This window comes from Ovis aries, chromosome X (assembly GCF_016772045.2).
Source record: "Ovis aries strain OAR_USU_Benz2616 breed Rambouillet chromosome X, ARS-UI_Ramb_v3.0, whole genome shotgun sequence".
Taxonomy (NCBI): Eukaryota; Metazoa; Chordata; class Mammalia; order Artiodactyla; family Bovidae; genus Ovis; species Ovis aries.
In genome coordinates, this window is record NC_056080.1 from 20,281,866 (window position 1) to 20,300,531 (window position 18,666).

The 18,666-nt window shown below is 41.4% G+C and overlaps 1 protein-coding gene across 3 annotated transcripts in view; it reads left to right on the forward strand.

Moving 5' to 3' along the window:
• The window catches only part of SMS (spermine synthase), a 49,670-nt gene that overhangs the window by 27,644 nt on the left and 3,360 nt on the right, over positions 1-18,666 (forward strand). For 2 of the 3 annotated variants that reach the window (XM_060407738.1, XM_060407739.1), the window contains exons 5-9: positions 3,276-3,451; positions 4,300-4,454; positions 4,883-4,972; positions 13,039-13,153; positions 14,133-14,212. In XM_060407738.1, the coding sequence (XP_060263721.1) occupies positions 3,276-3,451; positions 4,300-4,454; positions 4,883-4,972; positions 13,039-13,153; positions 14,133-14,212 (616 nt within the window). The remainder of the gene's footprint in view (positions 1-3,275; positions 3,452-4,299; positions 4,455-4,882; positions 4,973-13,038; positions 13,154-14,132; positions 14,213-18,666) is intronic. The other variant, XM_060407740.1, reaches the window with a different exon arrangement.

Below are 18,666 nucleotides of genomic sequence, written 5' to 3' on the forward strand. Positions count from 1 at the left end.
ATGAAATGCGTTTATGGGCCTCAGCACTCATGAAATCTGGTTCCTGTGTGGTTGTGGTGTGGGAATTTTTGAAGTGAGAGTGCAGTTACACTTCCGATTTCAGTTCAAAACACAGCACAGGCCTTGTTTTTCCTTGCCACTGTTTTTACATCTTTTTATAAAGTCAGGGTGGAGGGGGCAGGAAGTTATTGGGAATACTTTGTTGTAGGCCCTTTGTTTTTGGCCTCAAAAGGACAAGAATGTTGCCGCTTTGCTGTCTGAGAAATGACATTGTTAGAGACTGAATTATTAACATCTGAAATGATTACTCCCCTGTGGGCAGCATACCTTTAATTTCTCCTACCTGGTGAGAATTTCAGTCTTTGCAAACTTCTCAAAGATGTCCTTGTGTGCATCCCTTGATGGGAACCAGGACTCTATTCCAAGGCTGCCCTATTGTTTCTTCTGACTGTTCTTCCTTTGTGTCCATATCCCCTCCCTTCTCTGATTAGCATGTGTTTGAACCTGCTCCCTGGAACTCAGGGAAGATCCTGGAGGCTCAAGGAAGCCTATTTCCTGTCGTCAAGAAATGGAGGGACAAAGAAAGACTTTTGTGCCTAGGAGCCCCCAGGGTCCTGCTGGGTATCATAGAATGAGTAATTCATCAAGGTGAAGCCATCCTTAAAGATCCTTGCTTCTTTGGATCTCTTCAAAAACAACTGTGTTGCAATACTCTACCTGCACCTAAGGCACCATTGACACATTTGAGAATGGACATTGTTTACATTGGTTTTGTGCAAGAGTTCAGTAACTGCCAATAGCTGGCTGGCTGTCAACCCCGAGGGGTGGATTTCCTCCCCCAGAAGCCCTTGAGTTGATGTTGCTTCCATCCAGTGTCACAGGGGCTCCGCTCATCAGCCAGGGGTGGGAGACGCTTCTCCCAAGTCCCGTTTGCCTGCTCACGGGGGTTGTCCTGCCGGGGCAACGACATTTTACAAGAAAAACAGTTAGCTCTCTCATTCCAACAGCTGCATTTGTTCCAGAAGATGAAGAAGTGGTTAAATCAGGAGGAGTTGCGAGTAAATGATAGTTTATGGAAACTTGCTTTGTAAATTCAGTGCCTTTGACAGATACTAGTATTTCCTCATGGGGCTTCCCAGAGCCAGTGCAGAAGACGTGAGAGATGATGGGTTCGACCCCCTGGGTCAGGAAGATCCCCTGGAGAAGGGATTGGCAACCCACTCCAGGATTCTTTCCTGGAGAATTCCGTGGACAGAGGAGCCTGGTGGGCTACAGTCCATGGGGTCACACAGAGTAGGACATGACTGATGAGACTTAGCACGGACGCAGTATTTCTTCACTGAAAGCCTTGTTAACCTGTAACAGGTTCAGACTGTATTCTTGGAAACAAGTGAGCAGGGAGAGCAAAGACGTTTGAGAGCAAGTCGGAGGTAGCCCAGCATTTTAGGTACCTGGGGTTTGCTTACTGTGAACCCTGCTGTATTTGAGGACGTAGAACTTGCACGTGGTTGTGGTGTGTGCGCGGTGAGCTCTCACCTTGTTTGTGTTCCTCTTCATTTGCCAAGCCCCCTTTCTAAGTCTGGTTTTCCCTGTCATGTAGTGACCTCTGCTGGCAGTTTCTAGTTACTCACTCTGTGTAAGATACTCAGGATTTACAAAAAGGACTGAATGAGAAAATCATCAGTTGGCAGACATTCTCATAATAATTGGTTCAGGCAAGAATCTTCTCGACGCCACTGGTGAAGGTGTGTTGAGATCAGGAACTTGACCCGGTTTTCTTGACTCGGATTTCATGGACTTGCCCGCAGTCCCCCCTCCCCACACCCTGCTTCATAATTACAAAGGGACAGAAGGTACCTTTGCAAATGGAGGGATCTTGGGGGCATTGGCTTTAACTACATGGTCACACTTAGCATTACCAATTAGGACAGGCATACGTCTCAGTGTCCCTGATGTGATGGTTGCATAATGTGCCAACGTGACCCTACTGAAGAGATCTTCAGGCAAACCCACCTGAGGGATTTTCTGTAGAACTCCTGGCCTGGACTTTGCTGAGATGTGAAAGTCATGAAACGCCCGGGGAAGGGATGGCAGTGACAACTATCTATTTTAGATGAAATGAGGGTAGAAAAGCAAAATGCAGTTTGGGATTCTTAGTCAAAAGTAGAATGGTTATGAAGGAGATAGTTGGGCAGGTGGGAACACTTAAACATGGTTTCTGAGCTAGGTGATGGCATTACATGTGTGTGCGCTCGGATGCATGTGCTAGTGGCAAAGCGGTGATGCAGGCATTCTTGGGAGTCCTTCCTGCTAGGGTATTTGGGCGTGAAGCATGATGTCTCTAGTGGCCGTTTTCTCCTTCAACTTAAAAAAAAATTTTTTAGGGAAAATTTATAGTATTACAGAAAGGTTTTTTAAAAAGGTAAATTCTTGAGACTCTCCTGGTGGTCCAGTGGCTGAGACTCCAAGCTCCCTATGCAGGGGGCCCTGGTTTGACTCCTGGTCAGGGAACTGGATCCCACATGCTGCAATTAAGAGTTTGCTTGCTGCAGCTAAAGATTATGCATGCAGCAACTAAGGCCTGACACAGACAAATAAATAAATTTTTTTGCAGAGGTGCTTTTTAAGTTATTTGTTTGTTTATTTTGGGCATGCCTGGTCTTTGTTGCTGCCTGGGCTCTTCTCTAGTTGTGGCAGGTGGGGGCTACCGTCTAGTTATGCTGTGAGGGCTTCCTCATTCTCTTCTTGTGGAGCATGGACTTCAGTAGTTGCTGCAAGTATGTGGGCTTAGTAGTTATGGTTCCGGGGCTCTAAAACTCAGGCTCCAGTATTCTTGCCTGGAAAATCCCATGGACAGGGGAACCTGGTGGGCTGCAGCCCATGAAGTCACAAAGAGTTAGTGAGTTGGCAACTGAGCGCACACACGGAGCACAGGCTCAGCAGTTGTCGTGAATGGGCTTAGTTGCTCCATGGCTTGTGGCATCTTCTGGACCAGGGATTGAGCCTATGTCTTCTCCATTGGCAGGCGGATTCTAACCAGGGAAGCCCCAAGTTAATTCTTAATATATAACAGTGTTGAAATTTGGTAGTGGCCATTCTTACATAGTCCTCAAAGTTCAAGTTTTAGGTTGGTTGTATACTATTTAGGAGTCTGTCTGAGGCTATGTGGCTCCATGTGGAACATTCTTGTTCCTAGGTCTTCTTTTACGGCAGCCTCACCTAAGCAGTTTGTTGTAAGGCTCATTCCTGTTTTCCTTCTTTACCTTTTTTTCCAGATTACCACCCATAGTTCGAGGAGGGGCCATTGACAGATACTGGCCCACTGCTGATGGTCGCCTGGTTGAGTACGACATCGATAAAGTGGTGTATGATGAAGACTCACCTTACCAGAACATTAAAATTTTACACTCAAAGCAATTTGGGAATATTCTCATCCTCAGTGGGGATGTTAGTAAGTATTCCATCTCTACCCCAATCATATAACAAAGTGACAATTTTAGATTGTGTTTTCCTGACATACCACCATTGTGGGTTTGTCCAGGTGTGTCATTGGGCACTGCTGGTTACTTTTGTGTGTGTTTGGTTTTTGAGATGAATATTTACATTAGATTTACCTGTGGCTTGTCTGAGTTTTCATATTTTATAGTAGAGCCATGAAAACTTTGTCTTAACATTCTTTTTTTTATGTATACATAGATATAAAATACATATTTATTAACATTCTCTTACGGGTTATTGTTAAGATATTGAGTCTAGTTCCCTGTGCTATACAGTAGATCCTTGTTGGTTATTTTATATTAATTGCTTATTTATTAGGAAGTCATAGTTGTGGAAAATTTCAAACCAAAGTAGACAGAACAGTAAGATGAACCCACGTATACTCACCATTGAGTGTCAACAGTGATCAACTCCTGGCCAGTCTTGTTTCCCTTAAACTCCAGTCACTTTTCTCCCTCTCATATTCTTTTGAAGCAACTCTGCTGTTATATTTCATCTGGAAATATGCAGTTGCTTGTTAATTATCATATTAGAACAGGCTAAAGACTGAATTTTCTTCTAAACTAAACTATATATGTGTATAATCTATGTAGGCAACATGTTGGGTGTTAGATGAGTAGGGATGAAGAAAAGGCCACAATCCAAAAGGAAAAAAAACACACCAAAACTCTATATACTGAGTTTTTAAAGACTGAAAAGGAAAACGTCTGAATTTTCTAGATTCTAGCAGTTTCGGGAATGATAAGTCGGGTACTCGGAGGCTTTGGTTAAGTCACCATTTTGGATGTTTCTCCTCCCTAGATTTGGCGGAAAGTGATTTGGCGTATACCCGGGCCATCATGGGCAGTGGCAAAGAAGATTACAGTGGCAAAGATGTACTGATTCTGGGAGGTGGAGATGGGGGCATATTATGTGAAATAGTCAAACTGAAACCAAAGATGGTGACTATGGTAGAGATATCCTTTGCTGTATAAGAGATTAAGTTTGGTGAACTTTGTTCCCTTCCTCCTTTTTTGTCTTAATACTACAGTTAATGTTATAAGATTACTTTGAACAAAGATTTCAGCTTAGCACCAGTAGCCTATTTATATGGCTACCAACAGGCCACCAACAAAGCAGCAGAACTGAGAATTAAAGAGCAGGCAACCTTTGTACCGTGTCGACTGCCCAGCAGTTGCTGAGATGGCTTCTCCATAATGCAGTGCCTGTTGAGTGTCCTTGGTGCCCAAATGAAGTCATTGTCACATTCATCATTGTTTTAAACTATATGATACCCAAATTAGTGTGAAAAATGTTATGTTCATCTTTACCTTTTAAAAAAGTATTTCAGAATCCTTTGACATGTTCAAATACAGGGGAAATTTCTCCTTAACCTATTTTGAACATTGACCAAATGGTGATTGACGGATGTAAGAAATACATGCGAAAAACGTGTGGTGATGTCTTAGACAATCTTAAAGGAGACTGCTATCAGGTAATTATTTTTACCAGATAAATACTTTCTTAATTAAGTCAGGTGATGATATGATGTTGTTGATCACAATTGTGCCTTCTTAAAACAGCTTTAAGTGTAATTGGTTAAGAAATCAAATAATTGGGACTCCCCTCGTGGTCCAGTGGCTAAAGATTCCAAACTCCCAATGCAGGGGGCCTGGATGTGATCCCTGGTCAGGGAGCTAGATCCCACATGCCCCAACTAAGACCCATTGCAGCCAAATAAATTAATAAGTAATATTTTTTTAAAGAAGAAAATTAAGATGATGGATGATCTTGTAGGGGAAGAAAAAGTTTGCTTCTATCCTTCCAATGCTTGCCTGAGACCCCTTGTAATAGAAGACTAACAAGAAGAAAAACAAGTTCATTAATGCTTTACACTCATGTAGACATGGAAGATACACAGGAGAATGAGCAACTCAGAGGTAGCTTTAGAATGCAGGCTAAACTACGATCCTAACAGGGAAAGGGGGACGTAGGTGTCTTAGGTGAGAGTAGATAACTTAGGAAAAATAGACGGGGCCCTTAGAAGAGTAGAAAAAGAGGTGTGATACTGCGTAACAAAGTTTGGGTGTGGTGTCAGCCTCTTCTGCTGTGATAAGAGGCCATCTTCCCTGGTTGAATCCCTCGGGGAGAGATCTATGATACTTTAGTTCCTTCTGGGGGCTCTGTCTTTAGTAGATAAAGGGGAGTTAAGAGGCCGTCTTCCCTGGTTGAACCCCTCAGGGAGGGATTTATGATACTTTAGTTCCTTTGGGGGCCTCTGTCTTTAGTAGATAAAGGCGAGTTAAGAGGCCATCTTCCCTGGTTGAATCCCTCGGGGAGGGATCTATGATACTTTAGTTCCTTTGGGGGCCTCTGTCTTTAGTAGATAAAGGGGAGTTAAGAGGCCATCTTCCCTGGTTAAATCCCTCGGGGAGGGATCTATGATACTTTAGTTCCTTTTGGGGGCTCTGTCTCTAGGTAGATAAAGGGGAGTTCAGAGAAAGCCTCTCTCTACATTTGCTGTTTTGAGATAGCCTGTTCTGCTGCCCTTTATTCTCTTATGTGAGTTCTGTATATATTTGTATCCAGGGAAAGTGTGTACATCTCATAAAGAAAAGAAATTGCCAATTCCAGATGCTTTGAATTTAGTAACATGAATACATTCTTATATAAAAGATGTCATGTACCTTTTAAAAATTATTTCTTTATTTTTGGCAATGCTGGTCTTTGTTGCTTTAAGCGGGTATTCTCTCATTGCAGTGAGCAGGGGCTACTCTCTAGTTGTGGAGCACCGGTTTCTCATTGTGGTGGCTTCTCTTGTTGTGGAGCACAGGTTCTAGGCGCACGGGCTCAGTAGCTGTGGCTTGTGCACAGGCGTATTTGCTCCATGGCATGTAGAATCTTCCTGGACCAGGGATTGAGCACGTATACTCTGCATTGACAGGCAGATTCTTACCCACTGCACCACCAGGGAAGTCCTCATGTACCTTTTTATGACCTGGTAACCACTACCTTTTGTCTATTTTAGCGTGAGTCTGTTTCTGAGTCTTTGAGAAGGGATTTAAGAATTTGATTAGAGTGTAGATGATTAAAATGTTTGGCATAGGAATAAGTTTGCTTCTTGCTAAGTAAAGTGAAAGTGAAAAATCACTCAATTGTGTCCGACTCTTGTGACCCCATGGACCATGGAATTCTCCAGGCCAGAATACTGGAGTGGGTAGCCTTTCCTTTCTCCAGGGGATCTTCCCAACCCAGGGATCGAACCCAAGTCTCCCTCATTGCAGGCGGATTCTTTACCAGCTGAGCCACCAGGGAAGCCAAGTTCCTAAATTCTACTGTGCTTGTAAGTTGACCAATCATTACAGTTTGTAGGATACATTTTGTATGGTATTTTGAGTATCCAAATATTAGTGCCCATACCCACATTATTTGGTAGAGCAAGATAGCTAAGCAAATGGATATGTTTATTTGACTAGAATCTTAAATATGTATCTCTAGTTTTATAAACAGTTTAGAGTGCTTTAATTTGTTATATAAATTACTTACTCCTACCCATGTTCTCTAAGGTGTGTGTGTCCAAATTTGATTTCATGGTACACTCATATTAATTTTTTTAAGCTGAGAGAGAAATTATATCTGTGTTAAAATGCGGTTATGATAGTTTTATGGGCAAAAGGGAAAGATAACATATTTCACTTACACTATTGTAAAGTTTAAAAAGGGAGGGATGATGCAGCAATTCTAATCCTGGGTGTTTATTTGAAGGAAAGGGAAACACTAATTCAAAAAGATAATGTGCACCTCCATATTTATTGCAGCATTATTTATAATAGCCAAGATATGGAAGCAACCTAACTGTCCATTAACAGATGAACAGATAAAAAGGATGTGGTGTATATTACACAGTGGAATCCTACTCAACCATAAAAAAAAGAAAAAAATGAAATCTTGATATACTTGGATGGACCTTGATGGTATTATTTTCAATTAGCATAAAGTCTGACAGAGAAAGAAAAATACTGTATGATTTCACTCATGTGGAATATAAAATATTTTTTAATAAAGGAACAAACCAAACCAAATAAAAATACATAGATCCAGGGAATAGAGTAGTACTTCCCAGAGGGGCAAGGGGTAGGGGAGGCTGAAATGTGTAAAGGGGACCAACTGTCTGGTAATGGATGGAAATGATACTTTTGGTGGTGAGCATACTGTAGTATACACAAAAGTTAAAATATAATACTGTACAACATGAAAAGGGAGAGGGAGGATTCAGGTTCTTCAGAGTATGACAGACTTTTCACAATGACTAAAATATCTGCAAATCTTATAATTTGTTTACAAACATTTGCATTGTGAGCCAGACCCTCTGCTTAAGTGTTTTAAAATTTAATCCTCAAAGCCTTATGTGGCTGCTTTCTGTTTTGTAGATGAAGACAGTAAGTTAAAGAGTTCAAAGGGCAATTTATTCAAGATTATAGGGTAACTTTGGAGGAATGTTTCAAATTCATGTTTCCCTGACTCCTTAGGTTGACTTACTTATATGGATTAAGAAAAAAATACACGAACAGCGCATCTAAACCTGCAGTACTATAGAGTCATAGACTGTTGTGATTGGAGGCAGGATGTGGATGTAAGTGGAAAGATTTACTAATGGCCCCAGAAAAAAACTTCTCGACTTGCGAGTCCAAGCTCTGAGGACAGAGCACCAAAGGCAGATAGTCACATAGACAGGGGGACCTTTAGAGAAGGAAAAATATTTTACATAGGTTGGCTCTTGAGGAAGTTTAGTGCCCCAGTGCACCCCCCTCCCCATTTGGGGAACAGAATAGCTACCAAGGGGAGTCTGACAAACTCTTCTGATGCTAAGAGTTTTCCTAAAACTCTAAAGGGGAGAGGGTTCCTGGTCTGTGAGACAGCAGTAGGCAAGCCCCTTAGCCATTTAAATACAACAACAACAAAAAGACAAAACAGGTTCTTGGTTGTACCTTAAATGACTATAATGTTGTATGTCAATTATATCTCAATAAAACTGAAAAAAAAATCATTCTGAAAAAAGCATTAAAAAGAGAAAACAAACCAGGTCCTTGCAACTGTTTGTCATTTGAAAACACAATTACTGTTAACTATTTTTAGAAAATGTTCCAGTGTACACCCCATTCCTTTTATGATGGAATAATTTTAATCTTAAAATTAAGGTACTACAGAAAGAAAAATGAAAGATTTTTTTGTATATATGTATAAGATTTGCAAGCAGTAAATCTAGCAGTTTTAAGGAATTTTTGTCCCCTAAATCTTGTCCCCAAAAGATTTGTAGTTGAATGTAAAGATATGAATCTTAAATCTATTCTCAACATAATGCATTATATATATCAAATAACATTACGAAAACATACTTAGTTTTGGTTGTGCTGGCTCTTGGTTGCTGTGCACTAACTTCCTCTAGTTGCAGCGAGCAGGCGTTCCCCTCTAGCTGTGCACGGGCTTCTCGCTGAGGTGCTTCTCTTGTTGTGGAGCACTGGCCGTAGGGCATGCAGGCTTCTGTAGCTGCAGCCTGTGGGCTCAGCAGTTGTGCTGCACTGGGGCTTAGTTGACCTGAAGCATGTGGAATCTGCCCGAACTAGGGATCGAACCCATGTCCCCTGAATTGTCAGGCGGATTCTTACCCATAGTACCACTAAGGGAAGTCCTTAGTACTCTTTTTTTTTTTTTTTACTTTATTTTACTTTACAATACTTTTTTGTTGTTGTTGACATTTTTTATGAAGCCACCAGGTTTTCCTTTTAGGATTCTTTACTTGCTTACCCAGTTCATGGGTATGATTTGAAATTTATTAGAAACTAGGGCATGCCACGGAGAAGGCAGTGGCACCCCACTCCAGTACTCTCGCCTGGAAAATCCCATGGACGGAGGAGCCTGGTAGGCTTCAGCCCATGGGGTCACACAGAGTCAGACACGACTGACGTGACTTAGCAGCAGCAGCAGCAGCAGCAGCAGCGCAGGGCATGTCAAAAAGCCTTTCCTATGAGTCTTCTTGAAGATGAAGCACTTTTGCAAAAGCAGTAGGACAGTAACTGAGTGACAAGGCTTAAAAGGTACAGTGAAACAACTGATCTCAATGTAACTGACAGAAGACTTGGTTGTGATAACTAGAATCGGGGTAACGTTTTGTTAGGACACACCAGAATTATAGAAATTCCATGTTATTTTATTAATTATTTGGCCACACCCTGTGGCATGCAGAGATCTTAGTTCCCTGACCAGGGCTCAAATGCATGCCCCATACAGTGTAAGCATGGAGACGTAACCACTGGACTGCTAGGGAAGTCCCCATCTAATTTTCTTTAAATTATTATTGGAGTATAGTTGATTCACAATGTTGTATTCCATATAATTTTAAGAATGTAAAAACATTTGCCCACACAATATAACCTGAGGAGGCTTATCACTCATTTGGCAATATTTCCCACGTAATTTAACATACTGAATTGTCCTAATTAATTTAATCTCTGAGATGCCTCAAGGGTTCCTCTGAAGCACCCCAAAGTTAGCTGGAGGTCAAAAGAACTTCAGATCGAATTTGATATTTGGGGCGTTTGTCAGAAATACTAAAAAGTCAAAGAAGATGATAAGTCACTGTGAAACAACAACCATTCACCCAACCAAAGTGACAATGAAAGATCTCAAAAGTAAATACATGAAGTTAAAATTAGATCTCTCAAAAAGGCAAAAGCAGCTTAGCACTCTTTTATTTTTTGCTGGGAAAGCAAAGAGAGAAAACCAAAAATTCAAATTCTAGTCTTGCATTATCAGCCTATTCTTGATAATAAAATTTATTTACTTAAATTCAGTCTAATCATAGCCAATACTGACCAGGCACACGCATGAACTTTTCTAAGTGTTCCTTTTTCACAAACTTTCTAAAACTTTCTATATCTATATTATTTTGTTCCTGAGTTCTTTACCATTCAGAAACAACCAACTCTAGGACAGAATTACCTTTTTTTCCATTTAACAAAATGGATTTCCATTCTTCGTACCTGCTTTTACTGTGTGTTTTACTTGTGTGTTGAAATATTTCTTTTTTAAAAACATTTGAAAAAATGTTTTACCTAGAAATCCTCTTGAAAGTGAAAGTGTTACTTGCCTAGTTGTGTCCGACTCTTTGTGACCCCATGGACTGTAGCCCACCAGGCTCCTCTGTCCATGGAATTCTCCAGGCAAGAATACTAAAGTGGGTTGCCATGCCCTCCTCCAAGGAGTCGTCTTTACCCAGGGACTGAACCTGGGTCTCCTGCATTGCAGGTGGATTCTTCATCATCTGAGCCACAAGGGAAGCTCTTACATTTAATTTACTCAAGTGTTTCATCGTAGTTTTTCTTGTTGACAGATTTTATAACAATATGAGCTTTATTGATTTTCTTAGATGCAATAAAAGTAATATACTTATGACTCTAGAAACATGTCTATATTAAACCAGCACACTTAAAGGCTAGATTTAATACCAAATATCAGTTTAATAGTAAATATTTCCTAGATCATATGACCCTGAAATTCATTCTGACTAGTTTTTTATATTTCTGAGAATTTACATAAGCACTCAAGTTAAAAATAGAGCTCATCCACAAACCAAGCTTAGCAATGCAATTTGAAGATGGAGGCACATTGTATTTATAATGTATGCATAAGTATGCATATGTATGTACAGACACAGATCTAAAACTGTACCTGTTTGAGTTTAAAAAGCACCCCCCACCCCACCCCACCCCAGGATCACAGATGATTCAAGTCTGCAAGTCCAGGTAGATCATTTTCATCTTGAAGGCACAAAGATCTGCATGTTTCTCCTAGAAAGCTAGCTTAATACTAATTGCACACACAAAAAAACAGTTTCAGAATGTCAGAAGAGCCCCATCTTGGCTGTTTTCAGGGTGAGATTTCCTTCAGTTTCTACATACCTGTCACTCACTCATATTCACATGCTTCTCTTACGAAAGAACTTGAATCAGCATTCAAGTTCCCAAGACCCCCTTAATGAGGGTCAAAACCAGAAGAGAGAACAGTATTAGGACTCATGTACCCAGACACTTGGGCACACATGCCAAATAAAAGCCAAACTAATTCCAAAAGTCTCCCTTAGATCCAATAGTATAAAAGCCTATGCATAAGGAACTCTATCCTATTTCCCTTCCCATTTATAAAACAATTCTAGTTGAAGGATGTTCTAATTTAGAGGGCCATTGGTGTCCAAGGGGTACTGAGGTCAAGCAGTGTTACAGTGAAATTTTTTCTTTCATTCATGGGAGCAAAGCTGATCTCCCCATTTTGCAAAGTGTACCCTAGTGGACTACAAGGTGGAACAGAACTGTCACCACCTGTACTTATGCACGGCTGCTGCTGTCAAATACCAAGCAAAGGGCACACCAGTGCAATGCAGAATGGTCTCTCAAGGTCACAGTTCCCTTGCCCCAGAGAGGAGATACCAATCAGTTCCCCATTAGAGATGAAGCCGAATGACCAAGCCATACTTTTAAAGGGAAAACCCCTTGCTGTAAGTGAAGCCAGTGAAGTTGGGAAGAATACCCTGGTGCAGAGACGAGATCAGGTGAAGTATAGTTCAAAATTGCACTCCCATTCCCACACGGAGGCCCCCGAACAGATCGGTGTGGGTCCCAAGAGAGAATTAGGGTGACTCACAATGAGCCCAGAGTGGCTTGCTTTCCAAAAAGGGGTGAACTCAGAAGGAGCAGGTAGAATTCCCAGCTTACGTATGTGGGATAGAGACCCCAGACCCATACCTAAGGTGGGTGGGCTGTAGGTCACAACGTTTGTTTGCAAAAAACCTCCTTCCAAAAGGGCAGGCGTCACCTGTCCCTCCCAGTTCTCTTGAGTGGAATGAACTCTGGGGACTGTTGGAGGTTCAAGGAAAAGGGTTGCTCTTGGCCAGGACCGACCTGCCACGGGCACCGGCCCTTGGGTGGCTCAGCAGATGTGAAACCCAATCCGTGTGCCTGGTGCACAGTGAGGCCAAACAAACTTCAGAGTTTGGAGGAAAGCAAGGTTTCTTGCAAGGGCCAAGCAAGGAGAGGACTTTCCCAGTGGATCAGTGGTAAAGAATCTGCCTGTGATGCAGGAGATGTGAGTTCATTCCCAGGGTCAGGAAGATCCCCTGGAGGAGGGCATGGCAACCTGTTCCAGTATTCTTGCTGGAGAATCCCCATAGACAGTGGAGCCTGGTGGGCTGCAGTCCACGGGGTTGCAAAGAGACACAACTGAGCAGGCATGCAAGAGCAGGCTTGGTGACCTCTCTTGTTTATTTCTCTATTTGTAAAATGGCGATGATAGTAATTCCTAAAAGGAATTGTTCCACTTAATTGAAAGGCATGTAAAGCATCTGGTAAGCCCGGAACTTTTAGCTCCTGGCAGGTATGGGTGGAAGTGGCTTTTGTTCCTCTGGTAGGTGCTGCAGCCCCTGTGTGCATTTCCCCATTCCTTCTACAAGTGTTTAACCATTTTCACATATGTTGGCTCACCTGCATCTATGCCTGTTCTCTCTGGAAGGTTCTAATAGAAGACTGTATTCCAGTACTGAAGAGGTACGCCAAAGAAGGGAGAGAGTTTGATTATGTGATTAATGATTTGACAGCTGTTCCAATCTCCACATCTCCAGAAGAAGGTAGATTCTGTTTTTCCTTTGATTTTAAACTTTTTATTTTGTATTGGGATATAGCCGATTAACGATATTGTGATAGTTTCAGGTGAACAGTGAAGGGACCCAGTCATGCATATACACATATCCATTATCCCCCAAAGCCCTCTCCCATCCAGGCTGCCCCAGCCAAGATAATGTTCACAGAAATAAGGAAATGTTTTTCTTGACATCATGTGAGAATGAAAGGATCTTAAGACATTGTCTAGTGAAGTTCCTTCATTTATTAAAGGTAGTAAACTGAGGCCAGTGGTGGAAAGATGGCTAGATTTGGCTTTGGTCAGATCCTGTTTTGCCACTAAATGAGCAAAATTAACGCAGTCGTGTGAAACAAGTATAGAAATAAAATGACTCATAATCATACCGTTGAGATATCAGCTTGTTTTACAATTTACATACTGGGATTTTTTTTAACCTGTACCAGGACAATCTGGTGACCTTTCTGAGCAACACCAGAGACAAGGCCCCTTCTCATGCCAAGCACTCAAAGTCACTGCTGGCTTAGGATTTCAGTGTTCATGTTTTTTCTATTACCTTGTCTTCCTGCTGAGTTTCCAGACTCAGGTCTCCACCCTCACTCTTGCAGTTTCTCTCCTGAGATGTGACTGCTTTCCCCCTTGCTTAAAGGTGTTCCCCTTTCAGATTTCAGCCACTGCTTTTGTGTCAAATCTTTATGGGTGTGGTGAGAGCAGTGTTATGTACATCTGCATTTGCTTTTGCTTTTGCTTGTATATAGGTGTATGTGCACATGTGTCCAAGACACAAAATACATGACATGTTCTTGTTCACAAGCTCTTGAATATTGGGTCTCATGGCTATTTCTTTTTTTTATTTTTGGTTTTTTTTTTGAATCATTGAATATTAATGTGAATGTTTGACTTTAGATGTTGTTTCTCATGCATGCAAACCGATATCTATAAAACTTAATTTTTTTTTTAACATCCAGATTCCACATGGGAGTTTCTCAGACTGATTCTTGACCTCTCAATGAAAGTATTGAAACAGGATGGGAAATATTTTACACAGGTATAGACTTCTGTTTTTTTTTTTTTTTTCCCCAAAAAAATACTTAATAAAAATTTTACATTTTGTGCTTCACACACCAAAATACTTAGACGTTGACATAAAGACTAATGATAGCACTAACTATTTAGTTACTTGTAAAATGAAGACTAAATAAAGGTTTAAAGGGACTGGGTATAGTACGACAATATGCTCTTCCAATGCTGGGACAGTACAACTGCTGGAAACAATGGTGAGTGGGAGAGACCGGGACAAGTATATGCAAAAATCTTACGTATTTTCAGTAATCATATTGGTGGTGATGGCATTAGTATTGCTTTTCTTAGTTGTATTTGCAACGTGGCATAAAGCCATTGAGCATTTATGCAATATTTTAATTCTATCCTCAGCATTGTCAATATGGAAGTAGGTAGTTGAAGATATAATATAAAAGTGGATAAATGAAAGTGTGTTGTACTGACAAATTTTTTTATATCTGTGTTCTCAAGCAGTAAGTTTGTAAATAGCTGACCTGTCCCTTTTAGGGAATTAATGAGTTCTGTCCTGTCCTGTTGAGAGTTTCCCCCATGGCTCAATGGTAAAGAATCCACTCAATGCAGGAGACATGAGTTCCGTCCCTGGGTCGGGAATATCCCCTGGAGGAGGAAATGGCAACCCACTCCAGTATTCTCGCCTGGGAAATGCCATGGACAGAGGAGCCTGGTGGGCAACAGTCCATTGGGTCGCAGAGAGTCGGACATGGCTGAGTAACTAAGCAGGCATGCACCTTGTTCTGTTCTGTCCTGTTACCATACCTTCCGATTTATTAAATTTGGGCTTTGGTTGTAGAATGAGCTTCTGCCACCAGATGAAGACACAGACCGTGATTTCTACCCCCTTCCCCCTCTTCCTCCTCCTGAGAGTGTTTAGTAGAAAAGCCATCATAAACTGCAGTGGCTGCACTATGAGCTTTTGCCACAGAGGGAGACACAGACCATGATATATACCCCCCCCCCCCCCCCCCCCGCCCCACCTCATATTCTCTGGAGAGTCTTTAGTGGAAAAAACCATCATAAACTGCACTGGCTGCAGTATCAGCTGCTGACATTAGAGGGAGACACAGACCGTGATTTTCTTTTCTTGTTTTTCTTTTGCCTTTGCGCCTCATCCTCTAGGATGCAGTATGAACTGCTGCCACCAGATGGAAGCAAAGTTGTATTTTCCTCATCTCGGGTATTCTTAATTTTAAAAGAAGGTTTGAAGTCAGTATTTCCTGATACATAAAAATACATATACATATATCTTACTTAAGTCCTTAACATTTTGGAAATGACGGCAAAAGCAGCTAATTGGTGATCAGTCTTTTTACTTGGTTGAAAAAGCCCTTGATTCATAAGCAGAAGATAAACAGTATTGTACTCTGGTCCCTGTAATTAGTTTTTAAGCATTTTCAGGAGAACTCTACCTCCCCCCCCAGCTTTTTTTTTTTAAGCATTAGTATATTTAATGGACTTTTATTTTTGATCTTCCCCACCCAGGGATTGAACCTGGGTCTCTTGCATTGCAGGCAGATTCTTTACCATCTGAGCTACCAGGGAAGCCCAAGTATATTTACACGTCAAGAACTATGGGAAAATTCCTGATTTTATTCTTCTAAGGAGGGTTTGTTAAAGTAAGCCCTGGGGAGTTTATGAGGCCTGAGATTCATAATGCTGAAAACAAATGGGCAACTCCTTGAATTTGTTTCCAGCTGATCCTGTTTTCTTCCTCTTCCCCCTGCACAGAACACCCCTAGAGGTGACAATTAATCCTTGATCATCTCATACTTGCTGCAAGTGTTGGCACGCTTCAAGGGGGACAGACTACAAGTCTACAAGTGGACTTTTTTTTTTTTTAACCCCTGATGCTTAGGAATGATTTTTAAAAACATTCTAATACTGCCTTTTTAAAAGCCAGCGGTCCATAAACCATGGGCCATTTTTCACCCCTTGCTTGTTTTTTCCAGTTTTCTTGACATACAGCCACGCCCATTCATTACACGGTGTCTGCAGCTGCTTTTGCACTACAGCAACAGCTTGGAGCAGTTGTGGTGAAGACTATATGATCTGCAAAGCTTAAAATATTTTCTCTCTGGCCCTTTGCAGAAATTGCTTACCCTGCTTTACAGGAACTCTACAATGAAACCTGCTCAAACCAAGTGGCCTAATTCCTGTAAAAGCAACCCGAATTCAATGAGTTGGGTTTTCATAAGTGAATATTTCTCAAGCAGAGCATATATTGATAGAACTGGGTTCTGTTTTGTTTCTGCAAATAGAAATCCCGTGGGGCTTAAGTTGGGAAAGAAAGTGAGGCTCTGGCATCTTTAATCAAAAGAGACTGAGAACAGTTTGGATCTAATGCAAACCAGTCAGTTTGCAGTAGACAACAGGTGCTCTTAGGAAGAAAGTGTGACTAGTGTCTTTTGTTGCAAATATTTGCCTGGTAGACTGCTTTCTCAGTGTGGACAACTAATAGAAGCAGTTGCTTGACAGATGGTCACCACACATTTGTTAACACTAAAGATCAGGCTTTGATCACCTGGCCTTTGCCAACCAACTTTTACTAAAAACCACCTTAAAGACTCAAGGCTGTGCTGGTTTCTAAGAGTTAGCCAAAAGATGTCTTAGGATGTGCTTCCCACCCCTGCATTCAGTATAGTTGGAAACTCAAGGCGATATCATTTATGATACCTGGGAATCCCATAGTATGTCGGGTGGTTCAACATGCCATATGGACCACAGGGGCATAGGCCTGTGAGGAAGCAGTAGTCGGGTAAGAGCCGCAGCATGCTCTAAGGACGCACTGATGGTATTGCCACAGTGGAACACTTTCCTTATGTAGCACATGGTATGCTCAGGAAATGCCCTTAATACACTCACACCCCGCTTCCCTTGGCCTATAGCTTAGAAACAGAGGAAAGGTTAAAGATGGGACAAAAATGGTGTTTGGCTTGTTAACTTGGTGACTTACAAAAGCTAAACATCCCTGCCTAAAATTGCTTACATCACCATGGAGATTTTATGATGTCACTAATTTCACTGTGGCTGCTTGAAGACAGCCTTGTCTGTGGGCCACAAAGCTGGGGAAGTCCTCCTGGAATGTGCCGATTTATGGAGCCACGTCTGGTGGGCCAGGGGGCAGAGAGTTGCTTTTGTGGAACTAGAGGCAGATCCTGGGACTTGACTTCCGCCCCTCCACTCCCCATTAAAAAAAAGCTGTAGTTTATTTGAAAGTACAAATGTGTGTGTGACATTCATGTTAGTTATGATACCAAGATATGAGCCCCCCTCCTCGCCTCCCCCCACCTCCTACAGACCTCGACGTTACCAGTACGCTTGACACATCTATATTTCTCCATCAAACCCTCCAACCTTCCGGAAGTAACTCATTTAGAGTTTTTTTTTTTTTTTTCCCTCTTTTTGAGGTATTTCACATATGTGTGATTTCCTAAATCATCGCATTATTTTTGCTTGTTTTAGAAGAGATAAAAATGGTGTCATTAAGGAAATAGTCTTCCAGACCTTTTTATATTACAGATATGATATAAACTCTTTGAAAGATGCAAACTATATTAAAATCTATAAGGTAAAAAAGCAGGTGTCACCCGGAGCTAACATGGGGCAACAAGAACCTTGTAGAATGGAAGACACTATATTGTGGTTTACCTCCCAGGTATGCCCCTGCCTTGCTATATTAGTCTCTTCCTCTCCTTAATAGGTGCTGAATTCTGCTACTGGATTGTTGTTATGTATCCCCTGTATGTCTTAAGAAAAGAACAGTGTAGTTGCATTTAAATACACAAAAAGGTGAAATGTATCATGGTACTTTTTTGGGGTAGGCATCTGTTTGTGGGGATTTTTCTTTCTTAAACTGCTTTTTGACCATTTGGGATAGAATAAATGGAAACTGTTCTATTTACTTACTATATTCTTTGTAAGGAGGTCTTCCTGTATTCCGTCTATAAAGAGAGAGTATGGTGTCATTTTTAAGATGGCAAGGAAAAGCTTGAACTGTGAACCTTGGTGGTATTTCCACTCTATAGCTTCCCTAGTAGTGAGGTGTTCTAAAAACAACTGGGCAGTGTTTTCTATTTGTGCATCTTAAATTACACATGTGGTGTTTATATACTCTCATGGTGAACTTAATGTTGAAACCAAATTATATGCTGGTCAGAGGCACTTGGGCCAATTCCCACTGCAGGACCCTAGATGATGGGTTACTAAACAGGTTGGCACTGAAGTATGACGACATGCTGATCGAATGTGCTCAGTTAAAACTGCCCAGGCCAGCCCTCAGAATAGTCCTGTCTACCCACTTCCCCATAGCTGGCTGGTTTTTTGATTTTGAAATGCCATTCTTAGGAATGCTTGTATCACAGGATGCTTTATTTATGAATAATTTTCATCTTGGCTGTTTTGAGGCAAATTGATAATGAAGTT